A 16,947-nucleotide genomic window follows, 5' to 3' on the forward strand; every position below is an offset into this window, starting at 1 on the left:
ACCTTCAAAAACATCTCTATACTCCTTTAGTATAGTTTCCATAGTCCACTCTGGGCCGGTTTTCATCTCTGGTTTCCACTGCCTGCAGGATATTGTCATGGCACACCTGAATCAGCTGCATGGCCTGAACTGCTTTACTTCCCAGCAGTGGTCTGTGGCCTTCTCCCTGGATAATGATGAATTCCAGGCAATAGAGTTTATTGTTCTTTGGATTGCAGATCTTTAGCCTACATTTCCCCACAGGCTTCAGGGTACTCTTGTTACACATAATGAGTGATTGGCCACATGGTTCGATGTCTGTCTTACTATCCACCATGGCTAGTGGCAACACATTGCAGGTGGCCCCACAGTCCAGTTGGAAACAAACAGGGTGTTTGCCTAACAGCATTGTAGCAAACAAGGCAGTGGGGTATGTTTCTTTTGTCCCAATATTCCCCACCATGTGGACATTCTGTTCCTGTCCTAACTGCCAGGAAACACGCTGAGACAAGGAACTGGTCTCTAATGTTTTATTGCTTGTACATAACAGGAATCCTAACAAACTGAAGAAGCGTGGGAAAAACCCAGCCATATAAACCCCAAAGGTTAAGGCGGTCCTGATCTGTGTCTCTTTGAATGGCTACCTAATTCCTCAGTGCTACACATGCGCTTAACAGTCTGGATGGGAGCCCCCTGCTCGCCATCCTTACTCATGACAGTTCCACAGGTCCTAAACTGAGGGTTAGGACATCCTCATAGTCCTCTGTCTTAACCCCATCATCCTTTATTGTTCTCACCACCAGTCTATACAGTCTCTTCACCCCCTTGCACTGGCTTTGGAAGTGATTATATTTGCTACATCCTTTGCATTTCTGTCCATATGCTGGGCATCATTCTTTTTTTTTTCCATGGCGTTTTCCAAAGTATATGCATTGGATCCTCGGTAATTGGCCCCGATGTTGACTGTCGTGCTCCTTGCATGGGCTGGACTGGTGTTGGACCACATGCACTTGTACCTCCTGTGTGCCTTCTAGTGTCCTGAGCCTGTCCTTTGCTGCTTCTGCTGCTCTCCCCAGTTCCAAACACTGAGCCAATGTCAGATCAGGGTCCCGCAACAGCCTTTCCCAGAGATGTGAATCCGTAGTCCCACAGACACTTCTGTCTCTGGCAAGGGAGTCTCTAATCACCCCAAAATTACAGGTTGCCGCCAGAGTCCTTACTGTAGTAACATAGGCATCTAGCCTTTCCTCAGTACCCTGCTGTCTCATCAAGAACTGGTAGCGTTCCATCATTTCATTTTGTTTGGGTATGCAGTAGTCCTCCAGACTCTGGAAGAGCTGCTGCAACAGGCTAGTAGGACCAAATCCTACCCTTTTTTGCCAATCAAATAACGTAGGACTTTTACCTCCCTCTCATATTCATCTGTAAAGGCAAGGTCCCAGTACAGTGCTAACTCCTCTTTCCAATGCTGCCACGCCTGAGCAAGGTTGGGAACACTGAAATCCAGTGGCGCAGGGGGCTTCAAGGCACGCTCCATGCTTCCAGAAGTTGTTTCTTTGTTTGGTGCTTGCTGCTGTGCTAATCCTCCAAAGTGGGTTCAGTTGTTAACTTCTGACACCATGTTTCTTCTAATGAGTTGGAGGTTCATTTATACTGTCTTTATTAGCTAACAACTCCCACATACAGCCTCCTGTTCTACTTGTTGAATAAAACGAACTAGTTCCAGGGCCAACGGCCGTACTTCCCTGCAGAGGGTGTGCTTCCTCAATCTCAGTCCTTCCTCTGTTACCAACTTTGTCCTCCTGACTCTACCACTTAGTTCCACCTATTGATACATATTCCTTTCATGTGTAGGCCTGTATATATGCACTAACAGTGTTCCTAAACTAAAAGAGTGAAACTTACCTCTTTAATGTGAAGTTGCCTGGATTTGAAATAATTTTCTAAATAAACCGTGATCTCCCAGGGAACTCATAGGGACCTCTCATGGAACCCAATGGTTCCACAGAACCCTGGTTGAGAAACCCTGGTCTATATCCACCATTGTCCTCTGAAACAGCTGGCCTTTAGCCCACGAATACCCCATCCAGACTCCTGAGGTGTTTGGTCACCACTTGCCAGAAGTTCTGTCCGAACTGCAGGTGGCCGCGTCCTCCCCCCATTGGCAGCGCAAGAGAACTTTCAAGCTGTGGTGGGCAGGAAAACGTACCTAGAGGCCCAATCTGCAAAGGAGTATGCTTCCACCCTCCCAAATGTTTCCTGTCCATTCTGGCAACAGGCAGCAGTCACAACGATGTGTCCCTTCCCCACACCCAACCTCTGTCCATCCAGAGCTGGAAGCCGCCCCAGCCTTGCGCGTGCTTGGATGAACCATGTTCACTAGACCCACTCTGGGAGAAAGTGACAAACCCTTCCCTTTTTAACCAATGCAAGACCCCCAAAGCATCATTTTTAAATTGAATTTAATACATTTTAATTAAAGACATAAAAGTTAAATAAACCTGTTCCATTAAAGAAAGCTTTAAAATGCCACAGATGGCATGATGCAATATGAATAACAGGATATTGTGAACTGCTGTTGCTAGAGCTCTTCCTGAGATAATTAATAACATATCCATGTTTGCATTTTAAATTAGAGTTTGCTTTATGCACTGCAGCAATTCTCTATCAACCCCAAATCAAGGCTCTTTTAGGTGCAGGTTAATGTAAAGACAGGCGGATTATCCTTTGGCTCCGCAGGGGCGAAAAGAGCAGCTGGGTCTGACCGCAGCATCGGCTATGTCCCCAACAGCTGGAGCCTGGGCCAGAAACCTGATTCTCCTCCCTGGAGGAACCAGGGCCCCGGTGCTGCACAGAGAAAGCTTGACCCAGTCCTGGACTCCTACGTTCGCCACCCTGCCCCTGGGGAGGGAGTCTATTCTTGAAAGGCAGAACACAGCAGGAGTATCAATGTATGAATAAGGTGCAATTCACCCAAGTTCAAACAAGCCAGCCTGCCCGCCATTTTTGAAACAGAGCACCTGATGCCAAGCTATCCTGAGTCACAGACAGACCCAAAGGATCACCTGCACAAAGAACTCAGAGGACAGTCACAGGTCAGCTTTGAAAGGGCATCTGCCCAGTGGACACAATCCCTCCCTCCTTTCCCCTTCCCTAGGTCCTACACTGGCCAGTTCTCCTTCTGGTCTGGGATGTGTGCCAGGAAGCGATGGCACATCATTCTGACACGCTGCTGAGCTGAAAGCTCCTTCCTGGCCCGCTTTCTTGGGCCAATGGAGTCACACCAGTGGGGGCAAGGTGGCAGACGCAGGACAAAAGTGACAGGGCTTGGATCGTGATGCTGCATCCACCATCTTGCCCATCGACACCCCCTCCATGGATGCTGCTGCCCACAAGCCCCCTGAATTGTCATCCTCCCTCAGCCCCAAGCCATTTTCTGGGCTGCAGAAGCACCCATTTCCTTGTTGCTGCTCATTACTGCTGCAGCTGCCTCAAGACTAAGCCACATTTCCCAAGATTCAGAAAGGCACAGGCTCCATCAGACATCCTCCTCTCCTGGTCATATATTGCATTGCTCGGCTTCCTTGATTTTCCTCCAGCGCAGCAGGAAGAATGTGCAGGGGCCACATTCCTCCTGCCAAATTAAGTGCTGCATTGGCTCCCTCCTCGTTCAGTCGGTCAACTCACTGCGTAGAGTTCTTCCCGGTCGTTCTTACAGATCTGGTAATGGCACAGCAGCTTACAGGACCAGGACCATGGCTCCTCCTGCTTATCTCCGGGGGGGAGGAGGAAGGCCACGCTGCTGGCCACCAGGACGTGCCAGATACTGTGGGTGTAATAGTAGTTCTCGGTGGTTTCCAGGCAGGCATAGACTGCTATGGCCACGAATGCTAGGCTGGTCCCGGGGAAGAGGAAAAAGGCCCAGCGCTTCCAGGATGGAGGATAGCAGCGACGCCGGGAGACCCCACGATAGACCTATGGGAGGAAGGTGGGCTTGCTGGGAGCAGCACAGCCAAGGGAGTCCCAGCCTGCTCTGGGCAGGGAGCTTGGCCAACTGTGGCAGAACGGCTCTAACATGTCTCGCATTCCACAAAGCACACTCAAAGGCCCATCGCATTTGTCACAGTCAAATGCCTAAGGAGAAAACGACAGTGGCCTTCCTGCCACCCAAACTCAGGGGTTTGCTGATTGCGGGGAGGGCTGGGGAGGAAGCCAAGAGGGCAGCAGTGACCTACCCAAATGGTGGCCATGACGGTGAGGGCAAAGACACAGGGGCCCATCATGTTCCAGACCCCCCTGCGGTCCAGCTGCAGTGACATCGCAATGACCAGGGTCCCTAGCACACAGAGGACCTGCAGCAACAGAGAAAACCCCAGACACAAAGATACGGGCTGCTGTTGGAGAAGAGCCTGGGCTGTTCCAGGAAGTTGCTGATGGCAACTGGGATGCCCGATGGGTCTGCTCGCTCTCTCCTCCCTTGCTTGCCTCGTAAAGCAGAACCCCAGCACAAATGAGGGTGGGAGGCCAGCTTTCCAGCCATCATTCACCCCCGCCCCTGCCCCCGCGCGGCTTGTGCCGGTTGCTCACACGGCAGTCACCGGGTGCCAGGCAACAGTGGCTCAGGGGGAAAGTTCACCCCTTCCCTCCCATAATTTGGTTTCCTTCCCCATTTCTTCCCAATTTTCAGTTACGGTCTGCCTATGGCTCCCCAAACATACATATTTCAGGATCTTCTCGACTCGTGCCATGCACAGAATGGTCACCCAGATGGAGACGACAGAGCCCAGAAAGTCACAGAACTGCAATGTGTCGTAGTCCATAATGCACATTACAGCAATGCCAGGCTGGTCACAGGCGTGGTAGAACTGTAACCACAGTAGGGAAGAGATGGAGGTGATGCCACAAGCCAAACTATCCCTCAGAGAGCAAGCTCTCTACCAGTCAGAAAGGGGCTGCTGGCAGCAGCCTTTCTGCATCTTCAGAAGCTTAGCCCAGAAAGGCTCCTGTATCCCTTCCTGGCACAGAAACACAGGAACCCTAACTGATGCGGGCAGGCCAAGAGATGGGAGCGGCTCACCTGCCTGCCATTGCAAAACACTGAACTGCTCTGCGACATGCATTGGACTACAGCAAAACTAAGAACCTACTGTGGAGAAGAACATGGTAAAGGTGTAGACGGAGGCCTCAACCAGGTGGTAGTGGTAAAGGGCAACAGTGATGGCAGGCAGGAAGAGCAGGTTGCTGAGGGTGAGCAAGAGGGTGGCCAGGATCTGTGTGCCTTCAGACTGGGCTTTGGTTCCATCTGTGCAGCTCCAGCCAGCCCAACCTGCCAGGAGGAAAAGGCAGGGAAGACATTGGCTGCAAAAAGCAATGCACTGCAGAAAGTGCATTCTTGAGCTCAACTGTATCTTCATCCTTGTTTTCTGGGGGGAGAGGTGCTCACAAGTGGCGCAGCCACAAGCCTGACAACATGCTTGAGTCCATTTCCAAGGTGCCCTTGGAGTAGTGTGGCATTCCAGAGGCACCCAAGCAGGTGGGCAGTGCCACGCAGGATGTGGGTCCTGGTGGGCCAGCTCTCCTTTCTGGCAGGAGTGGGTTTAGGCAGACCTGCCCCTGCTGGGAGACCTGGGGGCTTAGGTAGGTCCACCAGGAGATCAAAAAGCGGGGGGGATGGGGGAGAGGGAACGCTGGCAAGGGTGTCTCTTACCAGCCTTGCAGGTGCAGCCAGCATAGAGGTAGCCATGGCGCCTCATGAGGCTGCACTGTCCGTAGGTCCCGCAGTCATCAAAGCAGGGGGTGAGGTAGGCAAGCACAGACACCTGGCCCTGAGCTTGGTCACAGTCTCTGCACGGGGGGAAGGGGAAAGAAGATGGGCCCAGCGAGCCTCCCAAGGTGCAGCACTTTGGGTCTTCTGGGAATGCCCAGCTCCCCAGCTTCCGCCCAGAGAAGGGCAGTTTTCTCCCCACGCCACAGAGAGCTGGCCCAGACTTGGGGCCCAGGACTCACTCTGACTCCTTTGGGCAGCGCAGCTTCAGGGACAGGTACCAGTTGTCAGATTCTGGGTATGGGACAATGACGGCTGCTTCCCTGGAGGACGTGCTCATGTTCAGCAGGTGGCCCTGGGAGAAGGCTGGGTTGGGGGGAAGAGGTGAAGAGACCAGCTGCTATTAGTTCTGCACTCTGGCCGCCTCCTGTGAAAGCCACTGGCTTCCTTGGAGCAGGCCCATGGGTGCTCCAGGAAAGGGGAAACAGTCTGGACCACTGGCCAGCAGCTCCACCTGCCACCTACCTGTCCAGCAGCCCCAGGACCCGTTCAGGAAAAGTGCAGGGGACATGGAACTCAAGCAGGCCCACACCGTGGCATTTCCAAGGCCCACAGAAGTCTGCAATGACAAAACTGACCCCAGTTCTGAACCCTGGTGGCAAGCAAAACCTGTCACCCTCAGCATCCCTGCAGCAGTTCTCACCTCATTCAGCATCAGGTTCAGCACCAGGCTCCCTCCACTGTCCATGCCCGAATTTAGGTTAAAGAGGAGCAGAGTGGGAAGTTCGCTCCGCACAAGCACGGTGGAATCCCCGAGGGTCCGGAAGCGCACCGACGCAACATCCAGCTCCTCGCGGACCACCGGCTGGCCACGCAGGCAGGAGCTTCCTGGGCCAGATGCATCATGGATGCTGTCCGTGGCAAGCAGCGTGCTGTTGAGGCTGCCCCCCAGCATCGGCATCCCCTGGTCCTGCTTCCAGCTCTGGTAGAAGCCAAGGAAGGAGGCAGCACCCGCCGGCTTGCACGCTGCAAACAGAGGAGCAAGCCCATGCTTCACGACAGAAATGGGGCGGGGCAAATGGGTAGCGCAGGAGATCGTTCTGACAGCCAGGCACTTCTCTGTATGAGGGACAGGTGGAAACGGGGCCTCCCCCTCCCCAAAGCAGGACTTGCAAGTCTCCCAGGTCAGGTGAGAAGAGAGACCAGGAGCAAAGCGGCCCGAACAAGCACTGATGGAGCCTGCGCTTGAATCGCATTCGTGACTCCAAGCACCCCTGTCAGGGGCACGCACCTATGAAGAACGCTGTCATCTCAAAGGAAACCCTGGCACCAGCACCGCCAAGGCTCTCCACCGTGATCCAAACCCACCTTCCCCATGGCGGGGAAGTCAGGAAGACACTGCAAGCCTCCAGGCAGGGAAGCACCTTCTGGGAAGACCAAGAGAGCACAGCCAAGCCCAGTGTGACCCGGAGGGCGCAGGCCGCTGCAGAGCCATTCTCCGTGCAGTTCCCCAGCTCAAAGCGCAACCCAGCGATGTACTCTGGGACAAAGACCCTGCAAGGGAGGCAGCGACAAACCTCTGATGCAGACAGGCAGCCCAAGGAACTCGGCAGATGCCGCTTGGGCTGGAAGGGCTAGCTGGAGGCCTCCCCCTCAGCCGTTCTACTCACTTGGCATGAAGTGGCCTTCTGGCCCCCTGGGACAGAGCCTGTTGTGTGGGCACATCAGGCTCAAGGACTACCACGTCCACACGGCGCAGCAAAAACAGGTCAGGCTGGAAGGTATAGGCGCAAGTTCTGGAGAAGCCCTGCAGGAGAGACTGGTCAGGGAAACTGCTCCACTCGACGCCAGGCCCTGCAGTTCCTGCTGAGCAAAGAGGACGCCCCCTTGGATCGCGGCATCCCCAAGGACCTGGGCTCCGGACCCCCAAACGTCCCACAGCTGCAGGCCTGCTTCTCCTCATCCCACCCCCCTCTCGCCAGCTCACTTCTCACCTTCACCTCAATCTTGCTTGAGGCCGCCGGCAGGTGGGCAGCGAGAAACCAGTCACCAGCAGCCGGATTGGTGAGGTTGACAAATGTGCTGTTCTGCAGGGTAGCATCTAGTGTCAGTGTCTGGCTGAAGGAAGGAGGCACGCTTGTGTTCACGGGAAACTGCGTGCCCAGGGGGTTGATGACCGGAGGGGCACCATAGCGGATGTGGCTGGAGAACACAGGTCGAGAGAAGGGAGTCAAACACTCCCCCCCACGCCCTGGAACAGCAGCCCAGAGCCCTCCAGAGCTGGTACTCTACATGGGGAGGCACCACAGCAGAAGCAGTGGGGGAGAACATACGTACAAGGTGACCTGAGTCTTGCCACATCCAGGGCCTTTGCCTTTGGAAGCCTGCAGGAGCCAGCGCAGCAGCACCGTGTCCTCCGGGACACGGAAGCGGAAGAGTTTGGCACTTCCATACCAACTGTAGAAGGACAGCGTCTGCGAACTCTGTGAAAAATACTCAGAAGCAAACGCGGGATCTGAGAGGAAAGGGGGACAGCCCCTTAGAGAGCCCTCAGGTACCCGGCCATGACTGCAGACAGGTCCCAGTGGAGAGGGCTGGCCCACTGGTCAAGCACATGGCTCAATTTCCCACCCTTGGGGAACACAGCCCAGTGTCCCATCCCATCATCCTGGGGCCAGATGCCATTGTCTCTGTCTCCCGTGGAGGTATCAGGTGGATTTCCGTTGCTGCCCTGGGGCAGGGAAACTGGCTAGCTGGGCCCAGGAATGACCTTGGAATGACCGCCAACTGCACAGGCAGCCTCTCAGCAGGAAGCTCTGCCCATTAATTACTGGACTGCCCAAGAATGCTGGGAAGGAGTCAGTGAGCATGGCTAGCCAGCAGCAGGCAGGCAGGGAAGCAGGCACACCCAGCCTACAGGCATCACTGCCCCGGACTCTGCACTGCAGGCACAAGTGCCACCAGAAAAGGCCAAGTTGGCAGACTCAGTCTTCTGGAGGGAGCGGAGAAAGGGAGGGAGAGCTCCAGCTGCCTGGGGGCTGGGCATGGCCAGCCAGCCGGACCACTGTTGGAGGAAGGCACTGTATTCCTGCCCACCCACCCCCCAGTCCTGACACACCAGGAAGAGACCTGCTAGTCAAGGGAGTCCAGAGCTGGGTGCCAGCAGGGAGGGAGAGGGGGAAGGAAGCGCCCTGTTGAGGCAGCCATAGGACAATGTCCCTGCCGCCTGCACCAGGCCCAGCACCCTCGACCCAGGAGCGGAAGCCAGGAAGGCCAAGCGCCCTCACCCAGTTGGGGGGGTCGACTATGGGGTGCGGGCCTCCTTGGCTACCCTCTGAGCTTTGGATGCTGCAGCAGAACCGAGAAGCAGAAGCCCAGACCAGATGGCACAAAGCCCTGCCAGCATGAGGCCCTTTCGAGCCACCTGCTTGCCGGCCGCGAGACCCAAGGGGATTGCTGCCCCCCCACGCCCCGGCCAGTGGGATTTCCTGCCTGCGCGCCGCTCGCCCTTCGAGGGGACGCAGCACAGGCTCCTTCGAGGGACGGTCCTCTCCCCTCGGCGCAGAGCGCCAGCCTCTGGCCCGCCGCCCTCCCGAGCAACGGTCCGGGGAGCCGCGGGGGCGGCGGGGAAAGAAGGCCCCGCCACGCAACTGCCAAACGCCCCCCCTCCCCCCCACCGCCTGGCGGGATCGGGGAAGCCGCGCGCCCCGGAGAACGTGCGGACGGCCGCGCCCGGCCTCGGCGTGAGGGGGGGGGAGCCGGCAGGGCCAAGGGCAGGGAGCGCGGCTTCCCCGGTCTACCGCCGGCGCGGCGGCAGGAGGACGCCCGGCTCACCCTCGGCGCTGTCGGCCCGCTCAGCCTCCTTCTTCTCGAGCGGCGAGGGGGCGGCGGCGGCGGCGGCGAGGAGCAGGAAGAGCAGAGGGTGGCGCCCCAGCGAGGCGGCGGCCATCGCCGCAAGGGAGCCGCGCGGGGGCCCGTCTACCCGGGAGCCGCCGCCGCCGCCGGCATCGCCCCGACCGGCCTGCTGGCCGCCTGCCAGTTCCGGAGCCCGGGGCTGGCCGCCGAGCGGTGGCGTCACAGGGACACCTCGGGGCAGGAGGGGAAGGCGGTTGGGCGCGCGGCGCGGGCGGCGCTTGGCCGGGAGGGAGGCGGCGGCGGAGGCGAACGGGCCCCACCCTCCCTCGCCCTCGGGGAGCGGAGGCAGCGGGTGACCCGGAGCGCGCGGCTGCGGGCGGTGCGCCCGGCCTCGGCGGGAGAGAGTGGCTTCCTCGGCGGCGGCGACGGCCAGTTGGCTCGGAGGAGAAGCCGCCCCCTGGACTGCCCCACTGCTGGAAAGGCGGCTTTCGCCCTCCCCCCGTCTCGGGCCTTCCCGGGGAACCAGCAGCCCTCCGGCTCCGGAGCCCTGCAGCCAGCCACTACCCTCGGGCCCGCAGCGAGAGCGCACCACCCTCGGTGGCTCTGAGCCCCCCGCGGGAGTGTGTCCTCGCTCTCCAGCGGGAAAGGAGGGACCCTGCTGGGGCGGCCTTCCGTGCATCTCGAGACCAGCGTCCCCACCCCCGCTTCACAACTGCCCAAGAATGCGGCTGCCGGAAGGTTCCGTGAACTCTGCCCCCCCCACCCCACCCCCAGCGGGCGCTACCTTGCTGCAGCCATGGCCGTCTTTGGGGGTTCCAGCGGCAAGCTGAAGGCGGGGTGAGTGGCCGGCTGCCCCCCATCTGGTCACCCTTTGGAGCGCAGAGCTGGCTGCATCTGGCATGGCCGGCTGCAGCATCTATTCAGTGGCTGCAGCAGGACCCAGGGCCAGGGAGAAGTTAAGACATTTTTGCTGCCTGCCTGAAGGAGAGCTGCCCCTGGTCCGGATGTGGTATTGTGAGGTATAATGCCTCTGAAGCTGGAAGCTCAGTTTGGCCGCTGTGGTCCCCTTTGGAGTTGCCAGAGCCAATCCATACACTTTGTGTTAGAATACACCATACTGGATGTGGGTGAAGAGGGAGAGGGGAGTTGCCAACCATCTTCCCCTCCTTCCCCACCTCACCCCGATTTACAGTAAACCCTCCATCAGTCTAGCCACTCTGTGCTGCAGCTGGCCAAAGCTGCTGCCTTTTAATAAACTGTATTACTTGGGAAAGGCTCCCTCTGATTTTTTGCCACCCTAGATTAACACAACTCTCCTACAGTGAATATATCCTAAGGTAATTCTGTCCTGTGTGAAAGAAAGGGTTCATAAGGATCAGTTGCTAAATTCTAGGTATCCTGGAAAGCACAACCAAGCCTTTCTAACCCCCTCACCCCACCTGATGAAGGGCTGTCAGGTTTGGAGTCTTTTTATCCAATTAAAACAAAATGCTGGTTTGAGATGTGACCATTGGAACCTGATATGTTGTGATACCAAGTACAGTTGTGTCCTAAAAACAAACGAAGGTGCTGTAACATTGGCAACTTTATTTTCAGTGCTCCCTTAAGCAGAGCATGAGTGTTCAAGCTCAAATTTCAACACATCCCTTTTGTTTCAAGAAAAAGGGCTGCCTCCTCACAATATTCTATGAGAGGAATTTTGCAAGATTATCCTCTTATTTTCAGCTCAGTCCTCCAAAATCCTTAAAAACTCCTCTCTCCTGCATGTACCCACGCATCCCACATTCTTGGCTACTGCTGAGTTGGAGATGGCCCCGGGAGGCCAGGGGGAAGAGGGGTTCTACTTAGACCCTGTTCCGTAAGGGTTGCCTTGGCTAATGAGAGGCCCTGTGTCCACCCACAAGCCTGGGATGTTGGGAGGGCAGAACAGCAGGTGGCCAGCCCCAGAAGAGCCTTGCTGCTGAGTCCCCCTGGACACGTAAGTGCCTTTAATCTTTCTTGCTCAAGCCATGAGCACCAAAGGCAGATTTCTTTGGAAGGAGAGGTTAAGACTGTGACCTACCCAGTCCTGCAACTAGGGTCTCTGTCACCCAGGGCAAATATGGATTCTGCACCCATTTTGGTGCCCTCTCCAGTGCTCATTCAGTGCAAGAGCTCTCATGCCCCGTTTGCCCCCCCCCCCCCAGTTGCAGCCCTGGACCCGCATACACTGTTTCTTGCAGAGCAAGAATAAGGGCTGTAGGGAGCATGGTGCATGCTGTCACAGTTGCCCATTACAAAACAGTTGTTGCTGGTCAGAGAAACACACAGGCAATAGAGCAGTCAGCCCCATTATAAAAATCAAGCCATATTGAGTTCTTCTGATGGGCAGTGCAGTTGCTTAATTTACGTCTCTATATTGTGGGAGACTAGCCAATTGCATTATGTACGTAAGCCATGGTTAAGGCAATCAGAGGTGTTCTCATAGGTTTGAATGGGACCTTAGAGGTCTTCTAGTCCAACCCCCTACTCAGGACAGGAATCCCTAGAACATCCCAGAAAAATTTCCATTTTTTTCTTGAAGACCTCCAGTGATGGAGCACCCATACCTTCAGGAGGCAAGCTATTTCACTGCTTCACAGCTATATAGGCAATATATGCAAACCCAGCTGATGTGTGCTGACTGTCCCCTCCCAGCCCGCTTCCAGTACTAGCAAAGGAGGTAGCTTCATGCTGGCTTTCCAGGACTGTTCTTTCAGACCCTGTCCATCACAGACACTGAAGTGGGGTGGTGTGAGTGTGTGAAATACACCTGACGCCACAGTGCAAGTACGAGAGGATAGAGCTTACTGCACGCTTGTGTCTTTCATCACTTTGGCACCATGGTGGTTAGGAATGGACTCTTGTACTCTTTATTGCTACTTGCACACAATGCATTTAGCTGGTTACTAAATTAACCCATTTTTTGAGTTTGCACAATGCACAGGCTAGGTCCTAGAAAAAACAAGCAAAGTTAAAGCTGTGGAACAATCGTTATTTCTGGGAATACAGCTGTTAGGTATTTGGCCTGGTGAGGCATGTAGTGGGAACACAGCACGTCTTGTTCAAAGGCCTGGCAGCAACTTCTTCTTTTCCTTCCAGGCCACCCCCTTCAGATCCCTTGGTGGACCTGACGGAAGCAGACCAGCAACTCATCCGAGATGTTTGGGCAAAGGTGTTTGAGAATGCTGAAGAAAATGGCAGGCTTATTATCATCAGGTATTGGAGCTGGGAGCTGAGTCCCCCACTTGCTTTCCCACCTTGGAAGCTCTGTTTGGGGCTGGGAGGAAATCCATGTTTTAGAAGAGAAACCCTAACCCTTCTTGGCAGCCCAGCAATGGGACAGGGCCTCTTTCCAGATACTCCACATCTTCTTCCTCATTTTGAGTGGGGTGGGAGCATGGCTTCTCTGCTAGTGAGGTTCATTTCTTGTTGATGCACCACTCTTCCTCCTGGAGGAGGAACAATACAAGGATTAAAGGACTTTGTTAAAAAAACAGGAATGCAGCATCACAAAGAATATAAATGATAGCCTGTGCGAAGACCCTCCACATGCTGGGCAAAGAAGAGGCTTCTCTTGCCTTCAAAAAGATAGCTGGGGCAAGCCATGCTTCCCCCTGCCTGGGGGCTGCTGCAGGGGAGACCCTCCTCTTGCCCCCAAGCCCACTGGGGACCATCAGCACAGCCTCTCCCAGTGAGTTTCTGCACAGATCAAATTGGGGGTCGAGGAGCCACGCTTTTAAGCTCTTGGGTCCCGGGGTGAGGCTCTTTAGTTGGGCCTGGTCCAGGCAACTAGCACAGGAACCGCCAGCCCACATATCAGCCTGCCAGCTGCTGCTTCTGGGCTTTTGGGGCAATTCAGCGTAGCCCTGATCAAGACCTTTATTACACCAGCCAGCCTGCTGCTCTCCACTCTTTCGGATGTTGGTGTCCAGATTCCTCTGGTTGACGGGGGTGGGGGGGGTGAGATCTTGCTTGGGAAGGCAACTGGCAAGCCTGGTGAAAGAAGGGTATACCATGCAGAACCAGAGTCCAGCCCAGCTCAGTCCTCTGCACGGGGACAGAGCGGTTGAGAAAACTTTGCCTGCCTTCTGAACAGCAGGACCTCTTTTCTCTCCATTCAGGTTCTTCACAGAATACCCAGAGAGTAAGCAGTACTTCAAGACTATTCCAACGGAGGGTGACCTGATGATGATCCGGGAGGTGGGCTTCCACGGCCGGAGGGTCATGGTGACCCTGAACCAGCTAATTGAAAGCATGAGTCACTGGAAGCAGGCCTGCAAGCTCATTGAGCGGCTGGTGGACAGCCACAGGAACATCCACAAGGTCCCAGCAGGACTGTTCCAGGTACACAAGTTGCCTCAGAGGGAAAGCAGACCCATCATCTGCCAGGGCAGCTGAGTTGATGGCAGCAGGGGCCATTTCTTTCTCAGAGAGGAGATCTGGGGCAGGCCTAAACAGTTGCTAGCCTGCCTGCCTGCCTGCCTGCCTGTGGTATATGCTACCTCAGCTCCACTGAGCTACCAGGCTGCTGCGGAAAGGTAGAGCAGCTGGTGGGGGTCCCCTTGTTCACCTTTCCAAGGCTCGTGGGGTAGGGGGGCAGGAGTGATCAGAGAGTGCTCTTACAGCCTGCACTAGGGACTGCCGCAAATCTGGGAGTTCTCTAGGGCTCATCCTCAGACCGTCCTGTGATAGCTTTGCCTTTACCTAGTTCCTATTCCAGGCCATTCTCTGTGTTTTCCAAGACCTCCTGAGGGAGGAGTTTACTGACGACGCTCGATTAGCCTGGGAGAAGTTCTTTGTGGTTCTACAGGAAGAAATTGAAGCTGCTTATGCCCGAGAACAGAAGCCTTAAAGAAGGCCCAACCAACCTTAGGCGATTGGGTGAATCACCCCCCACCCCATTGTGCTTGCATCGGTGGAAAGGATGGAATAAAGGTCTGAGCGATAGCGCCTAGTTCCAGGGAGAAGTGAGTCTGTGGTGATGACAAGGAGTCTGTGACTGGGAGAAACATCCAAAACAGAGTTACAGTTATGCTGATAAAAAGTTGCAGCAAGTATTCTAAAATGGGTGTGGGGAGAGGAAAATTGGCTGCCCCCAGGAGCGTGGAAGGAAAGACGGCTGCTGCATTGGAATTCTGGGTGGGCTCCAGGGAAGGGGTAAAGGTGGAGGAAGAGGATTGAGAAAAGCAGCATTATTAGGTTTTGTCTGCTTCCTCAGAAGCGCAGGCTGTCTTTCCTTGTGTTCCTACCCCCCCCCCCCCCGCACTTCTCTGGTACCCTGTGGATTGACAGCAAGGCAGAAGGGAGTCCGACCCGCACCAAGCCTTGGTCAGCCATGCTGGCCTTCAGCTCTCCTTGGAGCCAAAAGTGCCCAGCCATCGGCCTGAACAAAATACCGTAGCAGCCCCTGCTGTCATTTGAGTTTGGGATTGCAAGCCTGTTATTTCAGAAGAGGTTTCACCTGTGCCTGGTTGGGTTTGGCTGTGCCATTGGCATGCCTGCGCAAGACACAAAGCCCTAAACTATGGTTTGCAAACCATAACCAATGAATTAATGTAACCCATGTCTCCAACCAACATCGGGTACTGCTGCTTCCAGGACGTCTTGGACGTCCCTGGTAGGGGTCCCTGTGCTTCATCCCAAGTGATCAGCTCGCCTGGTGACTCTCCGGTGGGTTCAGGTGCTCTTTGCTCTCCAACTTCCTCTTCCTCCAGGCTGGAACTCGAAATCCCCTGTACTTCAGATAGTTCTCGCGTAGGGACCCTCTCCGTTCTCCTCACCGTGGAATCGGGTTCCCCATCGCTTGTGTCCTCGCTTCCACCAGTTTGGGGTTTTGGTTCAGTCATCGCTAGCACTACTCCCTCACGAGATAAATCTGGAAAGGGGCTAACGGTAAACTTTTAGATTCTCAGCTTTATGTAATGATTGCCTACTCTAATAGACTCAGACTCACAAGTAGGAACTTAATGATATCTGATTTATTAAAGAATAGTATGCAAATACAGAGAAAGCTGAGAATGAGCAAAAGCGTGCCAAATACAAACTAAAAACCCTCGGTGCGAACGTAATCCCTCCCCTCTCCCAACTGTTTCAAATTCCCCATCGCAGGTGCTGTTGACCATTTCTGCTGATGTCCTGGGAAGAAAACCTTGAACACACAAAATAACCCAAACACATTCCACACAGCTGAATACAGATAACATCCCAGGAGACAGAATCCTCCTCCCCTCCCAACCTAAACACGCATCAGCAAAATGACATGTGAAATGTTACGATGTACCATGCACATTGCAACTGGGAACATGACAGTGATCCTACCCTGGCTTAGTGCTGATTTTTTCTATTCCATAGAACTCTCTGGCCTTTTCTGCCACCTCTGGGTCTCTGGAGACTCCAAGCCATTGCATGCCCCTTGGCCATGAGCTATGGCAGAGCCCTGAGGCTGTGCCCTTACCCTGCCCCTCCATGGGCCCAGCAGACTCCCCCCAGGTCATTGGGGCTTGAAGGCAGGGGTTGAGAGCTCCCAGGCCTGCTTCGGACCTTGAGCAGGGACGGAGCAGGCGGCTTAGAGAGCTGGGAAGGGTTTCCTAGCCCAGGGCTCCTGGCTTTCGTGACGCCTAAGTTGCCATCAGGATGGGCCTGCACTCCCTGGGGGTGCTTGGGGGTGCCATGGGAAAAGCCTCCCTGCTCTCCTACTGAGAGAGCCCCAAGAGAGTTGCCAGGCGGGCAGAGCCAGCTCTGCAGTAGTTTCATGGATGTTGGGTTGCACAGGAAGGGGGCCAGCTTGGGTGGGGGGCTCTTCTGGCCAGGAAGCTGTGCTCCCGTGGTTGGCAGCGATGCTCACTGGAATGAAGTGGGATGGAGAGGTGCAGAAAGCTCAGGGGAACGTTGTTTGTTTATTCGTCTACTGCATGTATAGACTGCTGCAACTCCAGAGGACTCCTGGCGACTGAGAGTCCCTGTGCAGCTTGGAGGTGCTGAGTCCAGCCAGGTGCTGCCACACCCTCTGGGTGTTGAAAGCCTTACGGAGCACCCAGCCTTCCACCTGCCACATGCCTTGGCCTCTGCCAAGGTGGGACTCAGGCCAAAGTGGGTCAGTGGGTCCAGCTGGCCAGGCAGGCTGCCATAAGTGTGCAGGAGAGCCCAGTGGATCCAGGGAGAGCAGAAAGGCATCAACTCAGGTAGAGGTTCACAGCTGAGGGAAACTATCTGCACAGGGCCTTGCCACCAACTTTGTGGGGGTTGATTTTGGCTGGATGGCCTGCATGTGGCTCTTCCTCCTGGATCAGCTACACTGTGGCAAACATTAGATGCTGCAGTGGATCCTA

At 55.4% G+C, this 16,947-nt stretch overlaps 2 protein-coding genes across 2 annotated transcripts; one reads left to right on the forward strand and one right to left on the reverse strand.

The window, feature by feature from the left end:
- Positions 1–2,424: 2,424 nt before the first annotated feature.
- PGAP6 (post-GPI attachment to proteins 6) lies at positions 2,425–9,785 on the reverse strand. Its single transcript, XM_063314633.1, has 13 exons — positions 9,578–9,785; positions 8,081–8,258; positions 7,738–7,945; positions 7,414–7,550; positions 7,035–7,297; positions 6,447–6,769; positions 6,269–6,362; positions 5,986–6,109; positions 5,687–5,823; positions 5,127–5,305; positions 4,698–4,844; positions 4,215–4,331; positions 2,425–3,954 (listed from the first exon to the last, which is right to left on the reverse strand). Exons 1-13 carry the CDS (start codon positions 9,690–9,692, stop codon positions 3,658–3,660), a joined length of 2,319 nt encoding a protein of 772 aa, XP_063170703.1. The 5' UTR covers positions 9,693–9,785; the 3' UTR covers positions 2,425–3,657.
- Positions 9,786–10,394: 609 nt separating this feature from the next.
- Positions 10,395–16,612, forward strand: LOC134505371 (cytoglobin-1-like). The gene is made up of 5 exons (XM_063315052.1): positions 10,395–10,435; positions 11,462–11,576; positions 12,636–12,835; positions 13,741–13,963; positions 14,328–16,612. The coding sequence occupies exons 1-5, from the start codon at positions 10,395–10,397 to the stop codon at positions 14,469–14,471; spliced, it is 723 nt and encodes a 240-aa protein (XP_063171122.1). The 3' UTR covers positions 14,472–16,612.
- The last annotated feature ends 335 nt before the right edge of the window (positions 16,613–16,947 follow it).

The sequence above is a fragment of the Candoia aspera genome, chromosome 14 (assembly GCF_035149785.1).
Source record: "Candoia aspera isolate rCanAsp1 chromosome 14, rCanAsp1.hap2, whole genome shotgun sequence".
NCBI lineage: Eukaryota > Metazoa > Chordata > Lepidosauria > Squamata > Boidae > Candoia > Candoia aspera.